General features: G+C 40.1%; 1 protein-coding gene across 1 annotated transcript; it reads left to right on the top strand.

Moving 5' to 3' along the window:
• The first annotated feature begins 544 nt into the window (after window positions 1-544).
• On the top strand, window positions 545-25,814 carry LOC121975081. Its single transcript, XM_042526471.1, has 5 exons — window positions 545-751; window positions 2,396-2,649; window positions 2,745-2,956; window positions 24,372-24,636; window positions 25,311-25,814. The coding sequence occupies exons 1-5, from the start codon at window positions 661-663 to the stop codon at window positions 25,605-25,607; spliced, it is 1,119 nt and encodes a 372-aa protein (XP_042382405.1). The 5' UTR covers window positions 545-660; the 3' UTR covers window positions 25,608-25,814.
• The last annotated feature ends 309 nt before the right edge of the window (window positions 25,815-26,123 follow it).

Genomic DNA, 26,123 nt, shown 5'->3' with positions numbered 1-26,123 from the left:
ATAATTTGCTTAAATTTTGAAATGATAAAAGAATCCAAATATTTTATATAATTTATGTATTTATCGTATCTGAAAAATTAAAAGTATAAATGACTTTAAGTATTTTCTTTTTAGTTTTAATCTTTTCGTGATTAATCTAAATTATCCCAAAATGAGAATCTTTAGATAATGACCAAAGTAAAAAGGAACCTTATTTATTTGTTCTTTATAAAATTCTATACTGCGATGCATCTCAATTTACCCCCTTAAACTTAATATTTCTTTCGACTCTCAATTTAAAACTTCAAATTTTATTTTTCTCAATTAGTTTGTAAGTGTAAAGAATTGATCCAAAATCACTATATTGAAAATTTGTTTAGATTCAATGGTTTAATCTTGATTTTGCTCACATCATGTGTTAACATTATGCTTTTAAGTTTTGTGAAAATCTCTAAATGCATGAGAGAGTTGAGATCAAATTAATATTAATTTTTAAATCAACAAGGTAGTAAATTAGTAAGTAAAAAATAAATTAAGGGCTCAATTAAAAATTAAAATTAGGAGCTAGAATTGAAGATCGTAGAAGAAAGGGATCTCGTGGACCTCTTGCATCGTTACAACAGGGGAAGTTGTCTTCCGGTCGGAGGAAGGGAGCGGCAGGGAAGGAGACGCAAACAAGCCATGCCAGGCCCTTCGAGGAAGGTCTCTGCTGCTTCTGCCAGAGCTCACACTCGGAAGAATGCGCGCGCTGGTTCCTCTTTCCTATCTGGAGGTCTCTTCACCTTCATTTGCTTGGAAACATGATTTGTTTCTTCTTTCCTATTTCAAGTTTCGATCTTTTCCTGTTTGCAACTCACTATTGTAAAAAGTTACAACACTTTGCATCCGTTCCTTGTTATTTCTTCTGTATGAATCGAGGTTGTGAATTTTTGACTTAGTTTAGATTCCAAGGTCGACGCAGTTATTTCTATCTATTTATTTATTTTGCTATTTTTAGCATCGTTCATTGCATGCATAAGTTGAACCTTAAATAACTCCAAAGGGCTGTTGCAGAAGTGTTGCTGAACTCCTACGTTGATTTTGTTGCGTCAATCATGATTATTTTTCAGTACGTTGGTTGAAGGGTAGTGGGATCTATGAGATTCTTTTGGTGTAACATTTTTTGATTCCTTGTATAATCAGTTTGAAGTAATCATCTGAAGGTCTCTATCCAGTGTCTATAAGTCAGCTTTAATGTTTGCTAAATTTACATCATTACATGGATATATTAGGAATAGGATATTGAAATTGTGTGAGCAAAGACTGGTAGTTAATGTAAACTGACAAAATTGACCGAATCGATAAATTCCTACTAAGTTACTGCCACCCGTTGAATCTAAGAAAAATGCTAATCCATAGAGAGATGAAGTCCAGAGATGCTAGATCTCTCATGTAATATTGAAGTACAGATGCCACAACGACTTGGCCATATGAACAGTTCTGCTGATCTGAATCCCAAAACTTGTGAACTTGTTGGATCTGAAGACTCACAAATTGATAATTACTTGATGAACATCAATCTTGCATAATTTGTTGTTTAAATACCTTTCTTTAGCAGTAAAGAGATTTACAATACCAGTGAACATCAATTTTGAATATTTTGTTTTGGTTATAATGTTTTCATTAGCAGGAAGACTTATAGTACCAGTGAGAATTATTGCTTCATTTGCTTGATATTACTATATAGACTATGAGAATTTTATTCTGTATTGTATGATTTTATGATAGTGTGGGTGCATGCATGTGTTTTTACTTTTTTTCATTTTTTCTACATGTGTATACACACTTTGCAGTTTTAGCTGTTTATACGTGGTGTGCTTATTACTTATGCATTTTCTCCAGAGATTATTCACATGACAACTAATGCAATATGTATAGCTTTCTATTTAACTGGTTCGAACAATTTGTTCATCATTATGAAATCATAATCATGTGAAGGTTACTTGTCTTTCTCACCTCACTTTAATAACTAGTTCATGTTGTAATCCCATATACCATATGTTAAAACAAAGATGCAAATTTTTCTAACAGTGATTTCTTACCTAAGTTGTTTTTAGTTAATTTGTGCTTGTGGAAATGAAATCTCTGAAAGTGTATTAAAAAAATGCTTAGGAGTTGTAACAAGAATTATAGTCAAACTATTTCGTTAAAAAATTACTTTCCATATTCTTTGTCAAGAACCTTTCTTCGTAGTTATAATTTTCACCCCTTCTTCTATTCTTCTTTTTAATTTGTTGCTTGTAGGTAGACGTATTTTCTGTGGAAGAAAGGAGCTAGACGTGACCTATTTAGATTATTTGATTTATTCCATGCTTCTATTCTCTAGTATTATCTCTCTTATTTTTTTAATCAACTAAACTATGAATTTGCAATACAGGGATGATGCTAAATTTTTCAATCATTCTATTTGTGGGGCTAATAGCTTGGTCATATCATCTAATTCAGCCTCCACCTGCAAAGATTTGTGGGTCTAAAGATGGTCCTCCTGTAACAGCTTCAAGAATTAAGCTCAAAGATGGAAGGCATTTGGCCTACTTGGAGAATGGAGTTCTGAAAGAAAAAGCCAAGTACAAGATAGTGTTCATCCATGGTTTTGACTGTTGCAGATATGATGTATTCCCAATATCCCCGGTAATAATCACCTTTTCTATGTCTTCTAGCTGTTCCAATATCCTTGGACCCAATTAGTGTAAGCTGGTAAGTATATGGACCATGTGAATTTTCAGGCATTGATTGAAGAACTAGGGATTTATATGCTGTCATTTGACAGAGCTGGATATGGACAGAGTGATCCTAACCCAAAGATGACCGAGAAAAGTATTGCATTAGATATTGAAGAGTTGGCTCACCAATTGGAACTTGGACCTAAATTTTATGTTATTGGGTTTTCAATGGGAGGAGAGTTTACTTGGACTACTCTTAAGTACATTCCGCACAGGTATGGTCCAGTCAGTTAACTAGTTTAGAATATAATTCTCATTGGATTCTAACATCTTACATACTTTGACCATGGGATGTCTTCCTCAGCAATAAAATCACTTCCCCTTCTAATAGAGGAACCTTTTCCTTGATTATTTGGTTTTAAACATTTTCTCTATGGTGATGTTTGTTATTGAGAAAGTTGCACTCTTAAAGCCAAAGTTCCAAACTACAAAAGTTTGAAACATCTCTTCTCAGATTTACTCTTACTTTATATCCTGTAATACTGAATTCATAATAAGCTGCATATTCATATCAATAAAGAATGGAAAATGTAAATTTCTACTGCAACATGCTTTGACAAAATAGCACCAACAAACTCAGAAAATTCAAAGAAGAGCTTTTAGACAAATCTCTTATGGTCTGATGGACTTGCCATCTTATTGTAGGAGGCCTATGAAAGATGTAAATTCCAATCTAGGAATTGACTGTCGGACCACTTAGTTTCTTTGAACTCCACTAATTTGGTTTAGCTTTGACTTACACAATACAAAAAGTTCTTATGGACATTATGGTCCAAGAAGTTTAATAGATAGAACATCATGACCAAGGTCAATCTTTGAATCAGATATTTATTTACTATGTCCTTAGTTATATTTTAAGAAGAGTTTGTATTATATGAGTTTCAATTTGCTAGATTGATAAATTCACCAACTTTTTTTCCCAACTAGTGTTATTCCTTGACCAAATCTTAACAGATTCTTAGACATAAAGATATGAGTCTATCATAGACCAATATGTAAATACTAGTATCAGACCGTGATTGTGATATTTATATTAATTAATAATATACATATGTAGAGGCCTACCTTAAGTAATAATGGAAATTATTCTCCAATAGCATTGAATCATAACATATCTTGGTCCTCCTCTTTGTGATCTCAATCGAGGGTTTTCATTGTGATTGAGCCAAGAAGCATAGAGTCCACCTATGTAGAGGGGACTACCACAAGACTACCAAAATGCCTCTACTTTCCTCCTTTTTGAATGAGCACATAAGCATATAGGGTGTCATCTACTTGCTAAGATTGAGATCAACACAGGGGAGGTTTGACATGAGTACCAATCATCTATTGTTAGAGGACTTCTTACGTCCAAGGTTTAAAATTTCGACCTATGCCAAGGTTTCGGTCCTGGACCGGAGTGATACGGTTTCGGTATCGTATCATGCTATACTGATATAGTTTCGATAATTTTTAAATATAAAATATATTAATTAAAAACTAAAATATTTAACATAAATATTTAAAAAATAAACAATATAAAAAATAATATTTTTAAAAAGGAAAAGATATGAAAATAGATAAATAAATAAATAAAAATTTTATTATAATTTTTAAATTAAAATAAATGAAATATAAAATTAATTAGATAATTTTATTAGGGTTTAATAAAGTTTCTTTAGATTATCTCTATCTTAACTAGGAGTTGATTAAAATAATTAACCTAAGTTTAATTAAAAAAAAACTGAAATCTGACACCACTCGCGAGCCTGCACGACTTCGGCACTGTCGAGGGGTTGCGCGACCAGCTATGGCCACGGGGATTGCGTGACTCCTTTGGCGCGACTGCGTTAGCCGTGTGTGACCCCTCTGCAGACCGCAAGGTCACACGATGCCTCCGCGGCGGCAGCAGAAGGGTTATGTGACCTCTCCGCTGTTGTTGCATGGTTGAGCGAACCCTCCGTTATGACCATGGGGTCGCACAATACGTCACACCTATCGTGGGTTTGGTGTCGGGGTTATGCTGGTGCCAGTCGCCGAGCGGAACGAGATGTTTCGCCCGTTTCGATTGTCTCGGCACGACACTTTAAACCATGGTTACGTCTCTTAGTCACTTCCCCCATCTTAACCATCAACCGGCCCTTTGTTGCAATGCATCAATGATGTCACTTGCTATATCTCAATTGTGGATCTCTTTTGAGTCATAATTTCTCAATCAATTTGAAGCCATTGACCTCTCTTCCTCACTTGGTGCTAGTGGAATTTGATTGGCATTAGTGGTGTAATCTTTAATTTGTGGTTAGTTGAGGAAGGCAGCGAAGGGTGCTAGTGGGGCAGTGGTAGCAACAATGCAACATGTGATTAGAGAGAAAGAGAGAATGGTTATCACGGTGTAGGGGTTATGTCATGCTGACTTTAGGGAGTCTTGTCCCTATATAGCTTTTTTATTAGAGGTACAACATCCTACCCTTTAAACAAAAATTTGTGTCTAAATTTAGTTTCTTTGTGTGTGTGTGTGTGTGTGTTTGTTTTTTTTGGGGGGTGTGTCCAACACACACATTTGAAGCATGGACCAATTCATCAACAACGTCGAAGGGTCCAGTCCTATATATTGAGAACAAATTTGCTTACTATAAAGGATATGATGTTCTTACTTTTGGCAGTAAGAAATGACTTACTAATCACATTTTTATTTAATATATCATTTTTTTATTTTGTCCAATGTTGTAAATGGCTGTAGTCAGTGGTGGGGCGGTCCGTGACTGCCTACCGCCTCGGTTTCCTAGGTGGTTGAATTTTTTTAACTATTTTTTATACATAATATTATAAATTGTCATCATTCTTTATGTGCTCAAGCGGTGCTTCATCTGGTAAGCCCCTTCATTATTAAGCCTCTTACACAATTTGCAAGTGATCTAATCTCTTTCTTCTTTAACACTCCATAATCCTTAACAATATCACTAGACTTTCGCTTCAATTCCACTTCCGGTTGTTTCTCATTTTCCGTCATTAATCTTCAATAATTAAATAAAAGAAAAAAACTAATCACAGGAATGTGATTAGGAATTGAGAATTTATATCAAATAAGGGTCCTTTTGTTGAGATGGTATTTGATTTGATTCAGTAACGTTGGTGAATTAAAATAAACGGAAAGAGAGGGATTCGAACCCTTGGTAAACAAAAATCTACATAGCAATTCCAATGCTACGCCTTGAAGCACTAGGTCATCTCTCCTACATAATCTTCTTATTGACCAGAAGCCGAGTGAATAGTGAATAGCGAGATGAACAAAAACTTACTAGAAATATATAAAAGCTAACCTAGTGTGCTAGTGGCGGTTGCCGGCGACGGGGGCGATGGGGGAGGTTCAGGAGGAAGGAGATGGGTTGTGGGTGACTTGGTGAATTGGTGGAGTTATGTATGTTTTGGAAGGGAGAGAAAGTGTGTCATGCCCAGTAACCGACGACTGACATTGGTGTTGCTTTCAAATCCAAAATTCGAAAATAACTAGCCTCAACAGTATAGTAATTACCAAAGAAATCAGTCTTTTCATTCCCAAAATAAATAGTACACTGTTTACACCATTCGAATGAATTAAATTACATTCACTTAAATTAAAAATTCATGATTGCAGCATAATTCTAATCTTCCTGTCAGTAATTGAAGCTGATTCACCATTCCTAAAACTCGACTTGCTCTCCATCCTCGACCTCATTCTCGATTCCAATTTCATCTCTAACTGAAATAGATTATAAGAGGTGAGTGATTTGGAAGTCACTCAACAAGCGGGGGATAAAATACAAATATTGTAGTTCATGAAAAGTAGTAGTTTTCAGTAGTAAAATAATAATAATAATCTCAACACAGATGTTAATGTAGGCAATGAAATTAAATCATGTTCCTCATGCTTAAACTGATATCAGCCCTTTAGAATTATCCCTCCTAGAGGAGAGGTCAGTAATCAGTAGTAATTGGTGTTCAGAATATGTATCTCTACTATTTAATTCATGATCAATTTAGTGTCCAAAAATCTAGTAATGACAGCAATCAGTAATAATCTAGTAATCAGTAGTGAAACAAAATAATTTTTTAAAAAAATAAAACTATCACTTTCGGAAATCATAATTTGCATAATAAGCTCACTTACAACTCTCCTTAGAAATTGATACGACAGTGACTTCTCATTCCTTGCTAAAATAATTTTGTCAGGAATCTGTCTTCTCTTACCATGAAAATTTCCCTTCGATGGGTGTATGATTATTTATATGGGTAAAATTTTGATCTCTCACTAACCCCCTTATCTCCACATCCCCATGATCCCACTAACCCCATTACTACCTTTATTCGGGAGTTACAACTCCTCGGATTTGACCGGTCTTCACATTCCTCCCTCCTTATGGAAAGTTTCATCCTTGGAACTTGAGTCACCTTAGACTTTGTAACCTGATTTCCTAGGAGATGAAGAAAAAAACTATTTTATCTAGATGTGCAGAGGTGAGGTATAAGATCATGACCTAACGAATATGAGTTTTACTAGGTCAAACATTTTATAACTGATCTTGTTTGAAAATTGCAGAGATGGTGCGCTGGGCATAGTGGCTTGGTTGTTGACTGAGAGAAGATTTTTCACTCTACGGAGATTCGATCCTGCGCACACTCAGACGAGCAAACAAAACGTCAGCGCCCAAAAACTAGGGGAGTCCCTGGCGAAGGTCCTCCGACGCTCAAGTCAGTATAATTCTGACCCGGTGAATAAAGAACAGTAAGAACGTGCCTATGAGAGTAAGTTTCAGATGGGTACCTTACCAACGGAGGACTCCCTTTATATACCACTTCTCATAACTTCCGCAATCATGAGGTGGTTAAGAATGTCAGATGTTGTTGGGTAATGAAACGTGTACAACCTAGGCAATGTGTAATAATTGTCCCAAGAATTTTCCGTTTACCCATATGTATATCACTTTTATCGTTTATAGCTTATGTCGTTGCTGATGCCATTAAAGGAATATACTGTTATAAGTGGTTGGCTGATAGAGACATAATCTTTGAAGAAGGTTCCAGTAGAATATTCTGTCATGTGGTTATTCTGATATGTTGTTAAGATTCTATGCTCTTGTTGTCGGTTGAGTATATCTCGTCCGGCCCATAAGGTCGATCGTTTTTATGCCTGCCAATGGATTGAGCTGCTTTATTATGTAAGGTCAGCCGTCTTTATGTTTGTCCTTGCATTAAGCCACTCAGTTATGTTCTGCATAATATGAGTGATTCGTTTGGAAAATAATATGATGCATTAGGCGTGCTGGAAATCTGTTCAAGAAACTATATGACGAACTGTGGTTTGGAAATCCATGTGGGAATCAATATGAAGCCAAGTGCCTTAGGCCCAGCCGACCTTTTATCTGGCTGAGCATGTATAGAGAGATTTTGTGAGAATAAGTGCCTGAATCCCGTCCGACCTTTTATCTGGTCGGGCATGCAAAGGGATTTATGAGCCTCGGGGAAGCTTATTCTGACCATACATATGGTTGGTCGATTGTGAGGTGGGTCGGACATTTCGGCCGACCTATAATGCTAGCCGTCTTTAAACTCGGTCGGCTATTGAATGACCAGACATGTTATCTTTTCAGTCTAAGAATAAAGTATCTAACCCTTTATGTTTGATCGACTTAAGGGCCGGTCGGCTCTCTCCTGCCCGGCTTGTAATCTGGTTGGACTGGACCTAAGAGCTTTAGCGTTGGGCGAACAACGAAGCCAGGTGGGGAATGCTCTCTTCCCTTGGCTTTGACCGCCACGTCACCTTAACTTTGACCGCCACATCCCCTTGACCTTGACCGCCACGTCATCTTCTGAGTCTATTCGTTACAATCATATCACTAGTCTCCCCTTCAAGTTTATTCGAAAGAGGTGTAGCCAACTGATTAGATCCAAGTTCAATTTTTCGTCTGTTCACCCCTTTTACTAGAGTCGTCTGAAAAATTCTTATTTTCCTTTGCGCCTTAGACACTTAGTAACATTTTTTCTTACTAGAGTCGTTCGGAAAATTCCTGTTTTCCTTTACGCCTTGAACACTTAGTAACATTTTTTCTTACTAGAGTCGTCCAAAAAATTCTTGTTTTCCCCCCTTTTATCATGACTCAAGAATCCTATTTATGCGTTGGACACTTGGTAATATGTTTTCAAAAACTGCCTGTCAGAGGTATGTTCTTTAGAAGGGAGTACCGAGGATGTGCGGAGAGGCGCTTTGACAACAAAATAATTTGATTGTCATCGCCATCATAAATGCCTATTTATGGGTGACTGCCACGTGGCACCACTCCTCGTTTTTGAAACGGCCTTTGACGCACACCTCTTTGTACGACTCAACGACACATCTCTCCTCTGGGCGTATGCCGTTCTGATTAAACGGTTGTAATTAAGTTATATTTTATTAAAACCCTAAACGACACATACTCTTAGCACTTTGCCTTTTGTCTTCCCCGATTTTCTCTCCGGCGACCTCTCTTCTGCAAACTTCTTCTCTTTTGCGCTTTAAGCGATCCAGTAAGTTGTTCGTTTTTTGTTTGCTTTGTATTCACTCATGGCTCAAGAATCCTTCGCCTCTTGTTATACCCTTACCTGCTCAGACTTTGATGATTCTGATAGAGCTCGCTCTGGGTATGAAATCCTTGGCAGTTATTGCATTGTCATTTCTTCCTCGGACGCTCGTCCTCATCATCCTTCTACTAACTACATCACCTTCTTTAAGGACCAGTTAGTAGCCGGTCTACGTTTCCCCGTCCCTCCATTCATGCCGAAGGTGAGTCGATATTTTAATATCCCTTTACAACAGTTTGCCCCGAATGCCTTCTTACACCTCGCAATCTCTAAATATTTTCTTACCTCAAGAAATCAGAGTTCGGGGTTTTTCTTTTCTTGTCTCGTCCAAAGGCAGTTTTCGCTTTTTTTTATGGAGATGCCTGAACCTGCTAGTTGGTCGGTTGAATGACAATCTTCCTTTTCTCCTCTTCTTGACCTTGGAAAGTTTAAGCAGGATCCAACCTTTATTTCTTATTCCATTAAGCTGAGCGACCAACATTTTAAAATTCACAAGTGGCTGCGCGAAGACCTTTTGTATTTGTTTGGCTTGAGTTACATTCGAAAGAAGCTTCCTTGCTCTTTCGGTAAGTTTTGATAACTTGGTCATTGCATTATCACTAGCTAAGGTATTTTTTATTTTATGTAGTGGACGCCATCTTTGAAGCCTTAGTTGTTGAGGAGATTAACTTAGAAGAAGAGGAGCTCCTTGCTCAAGAGCGAGCACTATTAGCTGAGTGGGTTGCTCAACCGACCGTCTCTTCCAGTGGGGCCTCTAGTAGCCAGCCGGCCGAATCCAGCATGGCTGCTACTTCTGGGGAGCTATCTCCCGATCCTCTCTCGGTGTCTGAGGATTTTCCGACGGAAACGGATGTCGACCCACAAAAGAGATGCAAAAGGCGAAGGCTTGTCCACGCCCAAGTCGCTGAAGGACGAGCTCCCTCTACTAAAGTACCTCCATTGAAGCGCGTTCCACACATTCATCTCTAGCCCGGGAAAATCTCGTCCAGGAGGAGGCGGCAGAGCAATCTTTCGAGCGGACCTTGTCTATCCTTCCTTTTACTAGTCTCACGCCGGCAGTCGCTCAAGCACAGGAGGTCACTTTTCCGCCAGGCAACCCTCCGACTCCTGCTCCCCTTGTGGCTCCTCGTGGGAGGACCTTTCCGATCTCCATTTTTGCTACGGCGTGGAGGCCTTACCAATTTTCGATTTACCGTCTGCATTGGCTATAGTTTCTTCAGCAACTGCCTCTTCACCTACTGGCAAAATACTACTGAGGGGTCATTTAACAGATGTCTGGGAGGATGCAGGAAACCAGCTTAGCGAGCTTACTCCTGTGGAGTTGGCTGATGAATATTCATATGAACTGACTAAGGTAATATCATTTTATTTATCGTTACTCATATTGGATGTTTCTAACGTTGTTTGTCTTATAGCGTTGGGCGATTAGAATGAGCCTTGCATAACAATTGTTCGTCCTGACTCGGGAAAATGAATCCATGATGTAGCGCGTTTCTGAGGCTGCTACCGTACCCTCTCGTGATTGACTAAGCGAGCTAGAGACTCGACTTCAAGAAACTTAAAGGTTGGCAAAAACTGAGCTCGAGAAAGCAGCCAACTTAAAGACCACCTTGGAGACTTCTAAAGCCCAACTCCGATCAGACACAACTCTCCGAGCAAAAGTGAAGGCGGAGCTGGACGAGAAAACTGCAGAGGTTGAACGCCTTTCTTCTTAACTAAAGGAGTTAAAAGTTACATATGACACTGAGCTAGCCACCAAAGAATCTGAGTTGGCGACTCGAAATGCTGAGTGGGATGGCTTGCACTCGGACCTAGCGATCGCCCAAACCACATTATCTGTCAATGAATCTGAGCTGATGGGTCTCTTGGCCGAACTAATAGTTGCTCGAGCAGATTTGGAAGCCTACCATACGAGGGAGAACGAGAGGTTTGAAACAAGGAAAAAGGCTCTCCTTTAATCACGCGAATTTAGCGCACCCATCGCTAGCTCCATCAACAAAGCTTTTCTTCTTGGGGTGGATGGTGCGGTGGAGTAACTAAGGGAGGGCGGATATCTAGCTTCTGAACCTCCCGCTCACTTCCTTGACCTCAAGAAATTACTCTAGAATCGTCCGCTCAGCTTGTTTCCAAATTTACTGTGATTTGCTTTGTCCTTTCTACTTAGTTAATGAACTAGAACTTAATATTTGTATTCACCATATGTCAAGTTCCTATTGAATTTATCTTCTGTCTTCACTTTAATGTTTGATTGTCTAATAGCTGTTACTTTTTCTGAGTGTGTATAATAAATTAAGGACAACATTCATCCGTCCGGGCCAAAGTTTGGATGGGCTAATAACTGTTGCTTTTTTTGAGTGTGGATAATAAATTAAGGACAACATACATTCGTCCGGGCCAAAGTCCGGACGGAATATAATGTGGTGAGGACTACTTAGGAAGGCGCAACACTTTTTTAGAAATCATTCGGAGTCATGTTCGTCCAAACTTTAAAGCTGGATAGACTATGACAGATAATGCTTATTTAGTTAAGGGTGACAATATTTGGGGTTGTGCGGGATTAGATCCGTTCGATATTAATTCCGTTCAGAGTTAAAACTAGTACCGAACAAATTTTGCCTGCCTTTCGATTATTGTCCCACATACTACTATCCTCTTGGGCAAGTCTTTAAAAACTCGCTTGGGATTTGGGCTGATTAGGCTGCCTTAAGAGTTGTGCAAAAATCAAAGTCCACCTCGGTAAATCCGCTGGTATTTTTGGCTAAGTACTTGTCACATCAATTACCAACACACGCTTTCTATTGGTAACGCGTGTGTACTTACACTATCTTCAATATACACTTTTCCATGTACCCATAATTTCATCTCACCATCCTGCGGTTCGAAAGTTAGCTCGCCTCTTTATTGTTACGATTCGATGGCTCTGTTAAAAAATGCTCAAAAAGTAACTTTTTAAGGGATTTCATAAGAAAATTTTGAGACCCTTAGCGCATTCACTTCTTCTCCTTCTTCGTTGTTCCCATATTCTTCGTTCTTTTCATCTTCTTCCTTAGAATGGCTGAGGATAGCGTGTTGTACACACTTTGTTCCTCAGATCTTTACGTTGTGGATGTCGACGATCTTCGTTTCAACTATGGGCTCCCCACCTACGTAGTCATTCCTAATAGCCAAGTCGTCCCCACCTTCCTCCTAGCGAAAGTGTCGTTGTTTTTAAGGAGCAGGTTGTAGCAGGGCTTCGCTTCCCTATCCACCCTTTCTTTGCCGTTGTTAGCCAATACTTCCGTATTCCACTTCATCAACTTGTCCCAAACACCATTCACATTCTAAGTGGTGCCACGGTTGCTTTCTGTCTACTTGGCGTCCCTTTGTCTCCTCACTTATTCTATCATTACTTTTACCCTCAACAAGTGACAGATGTCTTGTTCTATTTTCGTGTATGGTCCTAAGACGACTTTATTTGATAGAATTCCACCTTAGAGTGAGTGGAGAAGTAAATACTTCTTCATTCGACTTCCGAATTCTTTGTCTTGCCCAACGACATAGCAGCGCCCAACGACATAGCAGCAGCACCTTCCCCCTATTCCAGATTTGGGCAATATCCGCATGGATACGACCTTATGCAAGGCCTTGGAGAAGCTGAGAGGATGGAAGTTCAGTCTACCCGAGCTGACTATAAAGGGCTTGCTATACATTTTTGGGCTTAGTCCGATTGACCTTGGGCTAAGTGCCACTTTTGGTAAGGAATTTTTATCATTCCCTCCCAATTATCTATGAAGGTCTTTCTCATCGTATTTACTTATTTTTGTAGCGAAGGCTATTACCCCGACATTTCTCTTTAAAAATACTCGGGTAATGAAGGACGCTCTGAATTAACTAGGTGAAGCCCTACTAAAGGCGCACAAAATCGAGCAAGCCTCATCTCTGTCGGCTACCTTCCTCCCATAGATTTTCCCATAGAAACCTCTTCTTCTGATTCATCGGATTCAGATGCTCCCCTTATACTCAAGTGCAAAAGACCTTGATTGGAAACTTGGATTTACATGAGCAAGCTCCGGACGAACGAGCTTCAATTGATATGACCGAGGTTTTCTCCGCTCGAGGAAAAGAGCCGCCACCAAAGCGTCGTCGATCTAGACGTGCTATGAAGCCGACCAGTATTACACTTGTGCCTTGTGCGGTCTTCCAAGATCGCAGGCCGATCGAGACAATGCCGGAATCTTTATCTGCTCGGCCGACGTCGCCGTAAGCCTTAGGCGTTCCTTCCACCACATTGGGGAGTTCGAGGCAAATGTTTGTTACAAAGCTAGTCGGTCCTACACCTCGTAGTCTTGTGAGATCCTGTGTCGGTCTGGACAATACCAAAACCCTCTCTAGCCGTTCATTCAGTGTCTCCAAGGGCTTCTGGCGCACCTCCTTCAAGGCCCAACACTTCGACTGACCCCATTAGTATTTCAAACAATCCTACGTATTGCCATCTCAACAAGGGCTAGGGGCTACTACCTCATGTTCCTACAGAGTACTGAAGCTAAATGGCCCGTTAGCCGAATCTTGGGTGCAAGCACGTGGATAGTCAAAAGGGTCCACGGTGTCGGCGTGCGTGGATGAACACACTCAAAATGCTACTGCGGTAAGCTCCCAACTTGCCCAACTTGGCCTACCTTATGAATTAAAATCTCATTGTTATTCTCTTTCAGCTTTACATTTCTGGGATCCATTTAAGCCAACTGGTTGTGGACTTGGAGCGGGCTAATAAAATCCTGAGAATGAGTAGAGGAGTTAGAAGCTGCCGCATCTGCTCCAAGTACCGAGATGACTAACTTACAAGAAGAGGTTAAAGCTCAGGCAGGCTTCTCCTAAATATAGGACAAACTTTGAAGGAATTTCAACAATTAGTGGATTCTCAACGGATGGATAAGAAAAGATTGGAAATCTTGCTACAAACCAGCGAGTCCCAGCTCCAAGTAGAAAGCGCTATGATGGCTAGGGTCGTTTCAGACTTGGCTCAAAAAACTGCCCTGCTAGAGGAGTTGAGACTTTCTCACATGTCTAATCCTCTGAACAAACCGGCGAATTATCCTCCAAGGACTTAGTGATACTGGAACAACAGAGGAAATTGGGCACGTAAGCAGCTCGACTGGGATCATTACAGGCTGCAAAGGCTGAGCTAGAAACTTACAAGGCCGGGGAGGAAGAGGGTTGTGAGGCTCATCTTGATTCTCACGAATTCAGTAAGAAATTTGCCAAGCGCATCTCGAGAACACTCTGCCATGCAGTCGGAGGAATTGTTCAACAATTATGGGAGCACACCTATCTATTAATAGAACCTCCTCGACAATCCATAGACCGCCATCGACTTCTCAAAGAGATTTTGAAGGATTTTTTGAGCAAATTCGATTAATATTTTTCATGTTATGTTTTCATGGTGTATAATTATTGAAAAGAACAGAAATTAAATGTCAAGATGTGCATTAAACATTGTTAAATCACACCTGTTTTCTTGTATATCTTTAGAACCACCAGTACTTCTTGTAAAATAGCTTCCGTATGCGTTCTTTATGAAATTTTTATTAATTCGCATAATAGACTGAGTGTGATAATAACACTGATCTGAATGATCAAGCTGAATAAATGAATTGTATCATAAGGGGTCTCCGGGCTGAATAATAGGCTGGACGAGATATTAATGCCGAGTGGAATAATCTGACCGGACGATTATAACCCCTTAATATATTGGTAAGAACCTTTGTATAACCTCTTAATATATTGGCGAGAACCTCTGAATGAAATCTTTATAATTGATTACCGAATTGAATAATAAACCGGACGAAATAACGATGCCGAGCGGAATAACCAGACTAGCTAATACAATGAACCCCTTATAATTAGAACCTGTGTGGGAATTTAGGAGTCTAGAATTTAAAGGCGCGAGAGTATGCTCGCTTATTACCCGACTGGAGGCTCGAGAGCCTGGAATATAAAGGCACGAGAGCATTCTTGCTTGTAACCCGGCCAAAGGATCGAGAGTTTGGAACTTGAAGGCGCGAAAGTATGCTTGCTTATAACCCGACCGGAGGCTCGGGAATTTGGAATATAAAGGCGCGAGAGTATGCTCGCTGATAACCCAGCCATTGGTTCGGGAGTCTGGCACTTGAAGGAATTCTCAGATGAATTTGCCTGCATTCTCATTAGGTTTAAAATTTTTACACGAGCGAATTACATGCGTTCAAGCCCTATAAGGCTGTAGATGATTCACATTTTTGGGTCGCTTTAACCTTTTCCCTTCTACGTCTTCGAGGTAGTAGGAGCCCGAGGCGAACTTTTGCACCACCTTATATGGTCCTCTCCATTGTGGCTCAAGTTTGTTGACGTCTCCGACTGGTTTAATCCGCTTCCAGACCAGATCACCAACCTGAAAAAAACCTGGGGATGACCCTTCTGTTATAATTCTGCCTCATTCGTCGACGGTATGCCATTATCCGAGCTGCCGCTTTGTATCTGACTTCTTCAATTAGATCAAGCTCCATAAGGTGCCAGTCGACATTGTCCTCATCGTACAGCTGCCTTCAATCGGATTCCACACCAATCTCGATCGGGACCACTGCTTCACCACCATAAACCAGATGAAAAGGGGTTTTACCTGTCGCTTCTTGGGGTTGTACGATATGCACATAGTACGCTGGGCAATTCATCAACCTAGCTTCCTCCGATATGGTCTAATTTGGTTTTAAACCCTCTGATGATTTCTCTATCTGTCACTTATGCTTGGCCGTTATTTTTGGGGTAAGCCACATATGTGAAGGCCTGTGTGAGACCATAGGTTGAACACCACTCTCGGATTTTTCTACCCTGGAATTGCCTTCTATTATCTGATACTAGTTTATGTGGAATTCCGAACTTGCAAATAATATACTGCCATAAGAATTTGATATCCATCTGCTCGGTAATCTTGGCCAATGGCTCTGCTTCCACCCATTTTGAAAAATAATCCACTGTGACTAACAAAAATCTTATCTGGGTAGGTGCGACGGGAAAATGCCCTACTATATCCATATCCCACTGATTGAATGGGCAGGAGAGAATGGAAGTTTTCAGTAACTTCGTGGAGTGGTGTGGGATGTTCTGATGCTTTTCACAGGATAAACAAGTTTTTACTAACTGAGTTGCATCAGCCTGCAAAGTGGGCTAAAAATATTCGGGCAATAATATTTTCCTAGCGAGAGACCAGCTGCCCGCATGTCTTTCACAAGAACCTTGATATACTTCCTGTAAAATGCATTGCACGTCGTTCGGTCCGATACATTTGAGTAAAGGACATGAGAAAACTTGTTTGTAAAGATGTTCTCCAATCATAGTGAATCGACCATCTCTTTTCTTGATCATGTGTGCCTGCTCTCCCACTGCTGGTAAGATGTCTTGTTGTAGAAATAAAATGATGAGTGTTCTCCAATCACTCTGCAATTCAAGGTTGTCCTGTCGTTCAATGCAAGCCACTAATAGTGTCTGTTCTACTGGCTTATCCTGGTCCATGGAACTATGGCGGAAGCTAATTTGACCAAGTCATCTGTTGTTTGATTTTCTGCACGAGGAACCTTTTGTATGATTACTTCTTGGAACTCAACTCTAAACTTCTCGAATGCTTTTGCATAGAGCTTGAGCTACTCATTATTAATTTCAAAATTTCCTGATAATTGCTGCACGACCAACTAAGAGTCTGAATAAATTAAGACCTAAGCAGCTCCCACATATTTTGCGGCTTGCAGGCTGGCTATTAGTACCTCATATTCTGCTTCATTATTGGTGGACTGATAATTCAACCGCACGGATAGTTGCATTCTGTCTTCCCTAGGTGATATCTACCTATTCTGCTGCCCTGCCGAGTGGATGATCCATCCATGTATATTTGCCAAGTTTCCTCAAGCTCAAGGTTTTGCACCTCTGTTATGAAATCAGCTAAGGCTTGAATCTTGATGGTCGCTCCGGGTTGATATTGAATATCGTATTCACTGAACTCCGTAGCCCACTTGATTAACCTCCCGGAGGCTTTTGGGTTGACAAGTACTCGACCCAGAGTGCTATTAGTAAGTACCATGATCGGGTGAGAAATGAAATAAGGTCGTAACTTCCGAACAATTAAAACCGGTCCATATACTAATTTCTCGAGTGCGGTGTAACAACACTCTGTTACTTTCAATAAATGACTCAAAAAGTATATAGGTTGTTGATATTTTCCCTCCTGCCTCACTAACACTAACTTGACTGCGATTGGATGACAAATACACCCACAAAGGTTTGCTTGCTTGGTAAGTATAGGTAGGGCGAACAAATAATTTTTTAACTCCTCAAAAGCTTTGTCGCAATCATCATCCCACTAAAATTTGGTCGCTCGATGGAGAATCTTGAAAAAAGGCAAATTTCGATCGACCGATCGGGAGATGAAGCGAGACAAGGCTGTGATCCGACCGGTTGGTCTTTGCGCCTCCTTCAGATTGTGCGAGGGAGCCATGTCTTGGAGGGCTTGCACTTTGCTCGGGTTAGCTTCTACCCCTCATTCGGTCACAATGTATCCAGGAACCACCCTCTTTTTGTTCCGAACAAACATTTATTGGGGTTGAGCTTTAGTTCGTATTGCCTTAAAGTCTAGCAGGTTTCTTCCATATCGGTGCACAGGTTGATCGCCCTAAGGGATTTGATAAAGATATCGTCCACATAAACCTCCATATTTCGCCCAATCTACTTTCGGAACACTTTGTTTATAAGTCGTTGATAGGTAGCACCTGTATTCTTTAGTCCGAACGACATAACATTATAACAGTAAGTGCCTTCAATGGTTGTACAACTAACCTTCTCCTAGTCGTCCTTGGTGAGCGGTACTTAATGGTATCCCTGATAAGCGTCCAACATGCAAATTAACTGACAGCCAGAAGTTGAATCTATTATCTGGTCAATTCTCAGCCAGGGGTAGTAATCCTTGGGGCATGCTTTGTTGAGGTCCCGAAAGTCGATGCAGATCCTCCATTTGTTTTCCGCCTTGGACACCAGGACCACGTTGGCTAACCAGCTCCGGAACTGCACTTCTCGGATGTAGCCGACCTCCAATAGCTTGTCTACTTCTGTATGGATGATCTTATTCTGGTCTGCCCCAAAATCTCTCTTTCTCTGCTTGACCGACCGGGCTTCAGGGAAGACATGAAGTACATGCTCCATGACCGTGGGAGAGACGCTTGTGATCTCCTTGGGTTCCCAAGTGAAAACATCATTGTTACGCGTTAAACATGCAACAAGCTCTTCTTTAAGTCCCAGAGGTAGGTCAACAGCTACTTGGTTAGTGGCTTCTAGTCGGCCTGGTTGAATTTATACCTCTTCCTTCTTTTTATAGACTAGGGCAGGTGGTGCTTCCCAGATGTTGTTAACTTCCATCCATTGCATCTTTCGAGCAAACTGGCTTCAGTTTTCATTATATCAACACGGCACTTGCGTGCCACTGGTTGATCTCCTTTGACTTCCCCGACTTTATCATCTACGGAGAATTTTATTTTATGGTAGAAGGCTGAGACTACTGCCCGAAATTCATTTAGGGTCCGTTGACCCAAAATGACATTGTAGGTTGGTGCGTCTACGACTATGAAGGTCGATCAACGTATCCTCATTAGGGGCTTCTCCCCTAAGGATATGACTAACTTTATTTGGCCGAGCGGCTGGACCTCATTGCCTATGAACCTATACAAAGGAGTCACCATGGGTTGAAGTTCGCTCGGGTCTATTTCCAGCTACTCAAATGCTTATTTGAAGATGATGTTGACTGAGCTGCCTGTGTCAACAAAAGTATAGTAAATGTTATAATTGTCTATAACAACTTTAATTATTAAAGCGTCATCATGGGGTATTTCCACCCCTCCAAATCTTTAGGCCCGAAGTTGATTTCAGGCCCGGCTACTTATTCTGTACTACAGCCGATCGCGTGGATTTTCAATCGGCGAGCATGTGATTTTCTTGTTTGGTTGGAGTCTCAATCGGTGGGTCCCTCGGCTATCATGCTGATATTGTCCCAGGTGGCATTATTGCGATTCTCTTTTGCCTTGTCGGGGGCTCTTGTTGAACTTGAGTCGGAGTCGGTGCCCAGTATAGTGGTGGTGGGGGTGTTCTTTGGCGCTGCTCGACCTCTCGCTGGTCTCTTCTGGGTGAATCGCTCGGCCGGTGATAAGGGCGATGGTTAGGTGACGGAGTGCGTCGGTGGAATCTTTGATTGCTGGTCTGACTATTTGCCAGATTATAGCAATCTTGGGTGTCATGAGTGGCTAACTGGTGGTATGCGCATCACCGCCGCGAGGTTCCCCAAGGGGGCTCGAGATACCTTTCTCGCTCGGCCTCAACATGTTGCACAGCCTAGGGTGGTCGTGGTTCTTGACGATGAAGGTGAAGACCCATTCGTGGTTCTCTATGTGGCGGAGCGGGTAATGCTTAGCGCTCAGGCGCTAGAACTGCATTTGGTGCGGTGACTTCCTTCTTTCGGGCGGTCTGCGCCTTCTCGATATTAATAAACTCGGTCGCACGTTCAAGTAAGTGGTCGAAGTTCCTTGGAGGTCTTTTGATTAAGGAGCGAAATATAAGGCCTTGGGAGAAGGCACACCAGAATTTCAGTTGTGGCTGTTGGGACATCCATGGCCACTTGATGGCCCCTGTTTGAGAAAGAAAAGGCTAGGGGGTCTTCTGGTAACGTTGACTTATGGCGAAATGATAAAGGAAAATCTTACGGAAATCCTTGAAACAGTGAAAGGAGTCTGTCGGCAATCGCTTGAATCATTTTTGTGCCGAGTCAGCGAGTGTGGTAAGGAACACACGACACTTTACACTATCCGTATATTGATGCAGGAGGGTGGCATTCTCAAATTTGAGGAGGTGATCTTCAGGGTCACTTGACCCTGAGTATTCACCTATCGTCAGGAGCTGATAATGTTTTGGTAGCTTATCTTCTATGTAGGGATCTTATGCATAAAACAACACGTAACGCAACAAAAAAAGGATCTGTCCAGAGATCCTTACGAATATTATATACTACGTTTTCCTATTCTATCAGGTAGAATAGTTACCTTTGTTGCGTGAATTGATACTTCCGACAACAACTTTGATTCGGATGTAGATCTTAGCGTGATCAGCACGTCCGCGCCTCTACGGTATCCACACGAATACATTCTTTGTCTGTCTCACAAACTCATGACTTGGGAAGAAATAATTTTTGTTGTGCTAGTAACTACACAAGGTTATTTTTGGCCAAGAGAAGAAGAGGAAGAAGAGTAAAAACCAAGAAGATCCCATCACCCAAAAGGTTAGTTCACAAAAGGGTTACTTTACTAAAAGAGTTACTTTACCAAAAAGGTTACTTCACCAAAAATGTTACTTCACCTAAAGGTTACTTTTACAAATGACTTTTATACTCATCCAATGAATACCAAAAGTGTGTCTCTTGATCTTCCTTTTGATTAATGATGTATTAACCTCTATTAATATTCATTAATCTTAATGGGTTGGATTTAGTATATTGGATTAACCATTAACCCAATAAGTCAATGAATCTAACCCATTACTTAATGAGTCTAATTCGAATTCATTCGAGTCTAAGTCAATGTGTATAATTTGGATTAGACTTAATCCTATAATCCATCTCCAAGTAAACATATTCTTTGTATGTGACCCAATAGACTCTCGTAACGTTGGCAATGTATCTAAAATTATTTTAGATACATAAGCAATGAGTGACATCTAGCAATGCATCGTTACTAGTCAAGTGATGAGAATGTCGAGATCTGAACTAACCTTTTCGTGTCTATTGCCTTTTATGACTCAATCCTTCTATCCTTGATATCTAGATTGATCAATGAGGCATAGACTGTGTCATCCTCTTATCAATCTTAGTGTTTCTTCATCTCTAAGTAGACACGCTCAATCAAATAAGCTCAATATCGCATATTGATTCATTTGAGCATATTGACTCTTATTAACTCCGCCCATATGACCGGTCATGGCCAAAGGATAGATCCCATCTACATCACTCACATCCTTCGCATAATGTATTGTATACCCAGTGATCGCCTTTATAGTCTACTTTGTTACCGGTGACGTTTGTCGATAACAAAGTACATAACTCCTTATGTAGGGAACTGTAGTGACTTCAGGTTTAAGGACTATTCATACTAATAGTCACTATGAGAATGCTTATGACACTCATATAACGATCCATGAAACATTTTTATGGCGGGTTATTCAGTACATATTTTCTAATATATATCTATGTGTCAACCTAATATCTCATATCCATGACTTGTGAGATTAAGTCATCCGTTGACCTACATGTTAGTCTCAACACATTAATATTGTCCTTGTATATTAATGCTTGACTAGGAATAGTTTAGAGTAGCGTTCTATATATCTACAATATCACATAATTAATTCAACCAATTAATATGTTGTAGACTAGAACCTACTATCTTAGTACATTATTATACTTATTCATTCGGCACTGAACTAAAGTAAATATAATAACCAATTTTTCCTTTATTAATTAATGAAATATGATACAAAATTGCCTTTATCAATCATCTCATAATTGGTATTAGGGTTAATACTAACATTCTAGCACTCCTGAGAGAACAAGGTACTAATCTACTCGGGAGAGATGCAAATTGCGAGGGCTTTTCCTTTCCGCCCGTCTCGGATAGGTGCTTCTCTAGAAGATTCTTGGTGTAGTCCTTGACCTATGTACTCGGGCGGCGTATGAAAGAGCGCTTGATGACGTGGGATAGGTGAATGAGGCGCGAGAGGTAGGTAGATGGGCGGGGCCTTCCTCCCGAGCCCCTCTTTCCCTTTGATGGGTTGTTGTCGATGCTACAGGATTATGTGGCAAATTACCACTGGTAGTTGCTTATTGTTGCTGCTATGCTAGTTTTTGTTCTCGGCCGTTGATAAGCAGCTCTAGCTCTTCTTGCGTTAAAGTGACGGTGGTGAGTCGTCCAACTTCTTCCATCTTTGATCTTTAGATTCAGGCGAAAGTTCCCACAGATGGTGCCAAATTTAATCATGTCTGAAAACTACAGAGATGACGCTTGGCACGGTGGCTTGGTTGTTGACTGAGAGAAAACTTTTCACTCCATTGAGAGGCTTCCTTTTGATCCTGCGCACACTCAGACGAGCAAACAAAACATAAGTATCCAAAAACTAAGGGGGAGTACCTGGCGAAGGCCCTCCGACATTCAAGTTAGTACAATTCTGGTCGAGTGAATGAAGAACAGTAAAGAACGTGCGCACGAGAGTAAGTTTTAGATGTTCAGAGAATGTACCTTGCCAACAGAGAGGACCCCTTATGTATCACCTCTCATAACCTCTGTAATCATGAGGTGGCTAAGAATGTTAGAGGTTGTTGGGTAATGAAACGTGTACAATCTAGGCAATGTGCAATAATTCTTCGAGGAATCTTTCATTTACCCATATATATATCTCTTTTGTCGTTTATAACTTATGCTATTGTTGAGGCTATTGAAGGAATATGGTGTTATAAGTGGTCGGTTGATGAGAAATAAATAATCCTTGAACAAGGTTCTAACAGAATATTCTTTGACATGTGGTTGTTATTCTAACATGTTGTTAGGATTCTCTGCTCTTGTTGTCGGCTAAGTATATCTTGGCCGGCCCATAAGGCCGATCGTCTTTATACTTGTTCTTGCATTGAGCTGCTTTGTTATGTATTGTGCTGAGTATATCTTGGCCGGCCCATAAGGTCGGCCATCTTTATACCTGTCTTTGCATTAAGCTACTCAGTTATGTTCTGCATAATATTACCGATCCGTTCGGAAAATAATATGATGCATTGGGCATACTGGAAATCTATTCAAAAAACCATATGACGAATTGTGTGTGCTGGAAATCCATTTGGGAATCAATATGAAACTAAGTGCCTTATGTTCGATCGGCCTTTTATCTGGCCGGGTATGCATAAAGAGATTTGTGAGAATAAGTGCCTTAATCCCGGCCGGGCTTTTATCTGGCAGGGCATGCAAAGATATTTATGAGCCTCGGGGAGGCTGCCACTTATTTTGACCATACATATTGTTGGTCGATTGTGAGGTGGGTTAGACATTCCGGCCGACCTATAATGCTAGCCGTCTTTAAACCTGGTCGGCTATTGAATGACTAGACATGTTATTTTTTCAGTTCAAGAGTAAAGCACCAAACCTCTTATGTTCGACCGGCTTAAAATCCGATCGGCTTTCTCCCGCCCGACTTGTAATCCTGTCGGACTAGACCTAAGAGCCTTAACGCTAGGCGAACAACGAAGCTAGGTGGGGAATGCTCTCTTCCCTTAGCTTTGACTGTCATGTCACCTTGACTTTGACTGTCACATCCCCTTGCCTTGACCGCCACGTCATCTTTTGGGTTCGCTCGTTACAACCCGTATCAATAACTATGTTGGGATATCCTCTTATAGAACCAATGAAGTTAAGCTACAACAACTAAACTTCTTTGCACAACCTCTAACCTAGTGTTTAATGAGAGAACAAAGATCATCAAGATTGATTGCTACTTCATCGGAGAGAGTGAAGTCTAATGAAATTGTCACCTCATTTGTTAGCTCCAATAATCAACTAAGAAACTTCTTGACAAAACTCTTAGGAACTTCCATAATTGAGGATGTTGTTAACAAGCTGAATATCTCTAATATATTTGAATCAACCTGAGGCTGAATATTATGACTCTAATTTATAAATACTAGTAATATCAATACCTATTTGGAATATTTTCATGGTTTAATTATATGCATGGTTTAATCTCTACCTATGGTGATAACTATAAGGGATGAAGCCTAATAGCATAGGAGAATCCATATAACCAACCCTACTTACTGGAATAAAAGCTTGATGGTTGTTGTCAAAAGAACTCTACCTACAGTGATAACTATTGCAATTTTATCAGTGGAGAGGTGTCTGTCTGTTGGTAACAAATATATTTTGTTTACTTTTATTGGGACATTAACTTCTTTTGACATTGTCATTTGATATTGGGTTGGAACAGGCTTGCTGGAGCTGCTATTGTTGCCCCTGTTTCCAATTATTGGTGGCGTGGTTTTCCTTCTAATTTATCAAAGGAAGCTTATAATCTGCAGTTCCTGCAAGATAAATGGGCAGTTGGAGTAGCTCATTATGCTCCTTGGTTGACATACTGGTGGAACACTCAGAAATTGTTTCCTGGTTTAAGTGTTATATATAAACGTGCTGATGGTTTTTCATCTGCAGACCTCAAGGTCTTCCCAAAGCTTGCGCTCAGAGAGCAATATGCGGTAAGACAGTCTTGCATGTCCTTTTGCCTGCATAGCTATTAGCACTAGCTACTTCTCATTTATGAATTGTTAGTTAAATTGCAAATATTAATTTATTGGTTTCAGCTTTTGGTATTGATTACTACGTTTGAATATTATATCTGAGTTCTATTGAGAAAATTATCACTTTTGCACAAGTCGTTAAATCTGAATATTACAAAATCAAAGATAATTGTGCACAAATGTGAATCTGGTTGATTCAACATGTTAGAAAATAAAAGAAAACAGCATCCTATAGTTTGGAGGGGGAGAATTTGTTTATATTGACAGTAGTTCTTTTGTACTTGCAAATATCTTTTCTCAAAGTTGTTATCACTTACATTTCCCTATTAAATTAGCAAATTTCAGCTGAAAATGAATACTTGTTTCTGATTGTGTTTCACTAAACTGTCTTTGTTAATGTGTTTCTTTATTTTATGTAGAGAAAGCAGTCAACATGAAGATGTGTTTGTCACCTATACGTTCAATACCAATTAAATCATTTTTACATAGAGAAACCAATGCTATGCCAATTTTTTTATTTGCCATGGTGCCATAGAAATTTGGAGTTTTTTTTTTTTTTTTTTGAAAAACCTAACAAGTAGTCATAATGAGGCAATACTTCTCTGATTTAACTTTATGCCTGCGAATTTTAGGCACAAGTAAGGCAACAAGGAGAATACCTGTCGCTTCATCGTGACATGATCATTGGGTTCGGTCACTGGGAGTTCAGTCCGTTAGAACTTGACAACCCATTTCCCAACAATGAAGGATCCGTTCATCTGTGGCATGGCACAGAGGATACCATTGTGCCATTCAGCCTTTCACGTTATATCAGCCAAAAGCTATCGTGGATTCAGTTTCATGAAGTTCCAGATGCAGGCCACATGTTTCCGTTGGCGGATGGCATGAGTGATGTTATTGTAGAGGCGCTTTTACTGGGAAAAAAGTAACAGCTTCTATCACCTTTATTTTCCCATCTCTAGACTCGATTAGTTTATTTTCATGTTTAATGCCCAACATGCAACTTGGTCAATGGTTCAATTTGTCCTCCAATTTGCAACTCGTATTGGTTCTTAGGGTGTTGAATGGGGATTTTAATGGAAACTCTTTCGTATGTAATTTTAATTGAAAATTGGAGGTTTCGGTTGGCTTGGACAGGAGGCTGCTACGGCTTTTCTTTTTTTTTTTTCTCCGCTTCTAGCTTTTTTTTTAGTTAGCATTAGGGATCTAGTCATTTGGATTGGTTCGGGGTCTCATAAAAATTTCTGATCAACCGTGATAAATCTGAAAGCACTTGCAATGTGTGATTCAACAATCCAACATTTTAAATTTGTCATCCCGTTAATGAAAAATACTTTACAAATCGAATCATATTTAAGAGATTGTATCAGTGTACTGTTGAGTCATATTTAAGAGATTGTATGCCATAACCTGGGGTGCCTCTCGCTATCTCGCACGGAGCCATG

This window comes from Zingiber officinale, chromosome 4B (assembly GCF_018446385.1).
Source record: "Zingiber officinale cultivar Zhangliang chromosome 4B, Zo_v1.1, whole genome shotgun sequence".
Classification (NCBI taxonomy): domain Eukaryota; kingdom Viridiplantae; phylum Streptophyta; class Magnoliopsida; order Zingiberales; family Zingiberaceae; genus Zingiber; species Zingiber officinale.
Note: the sequence above shows the minus strand (reverse complement) of the source record. Positions and strands in the feature narration are given on the sequence as shown.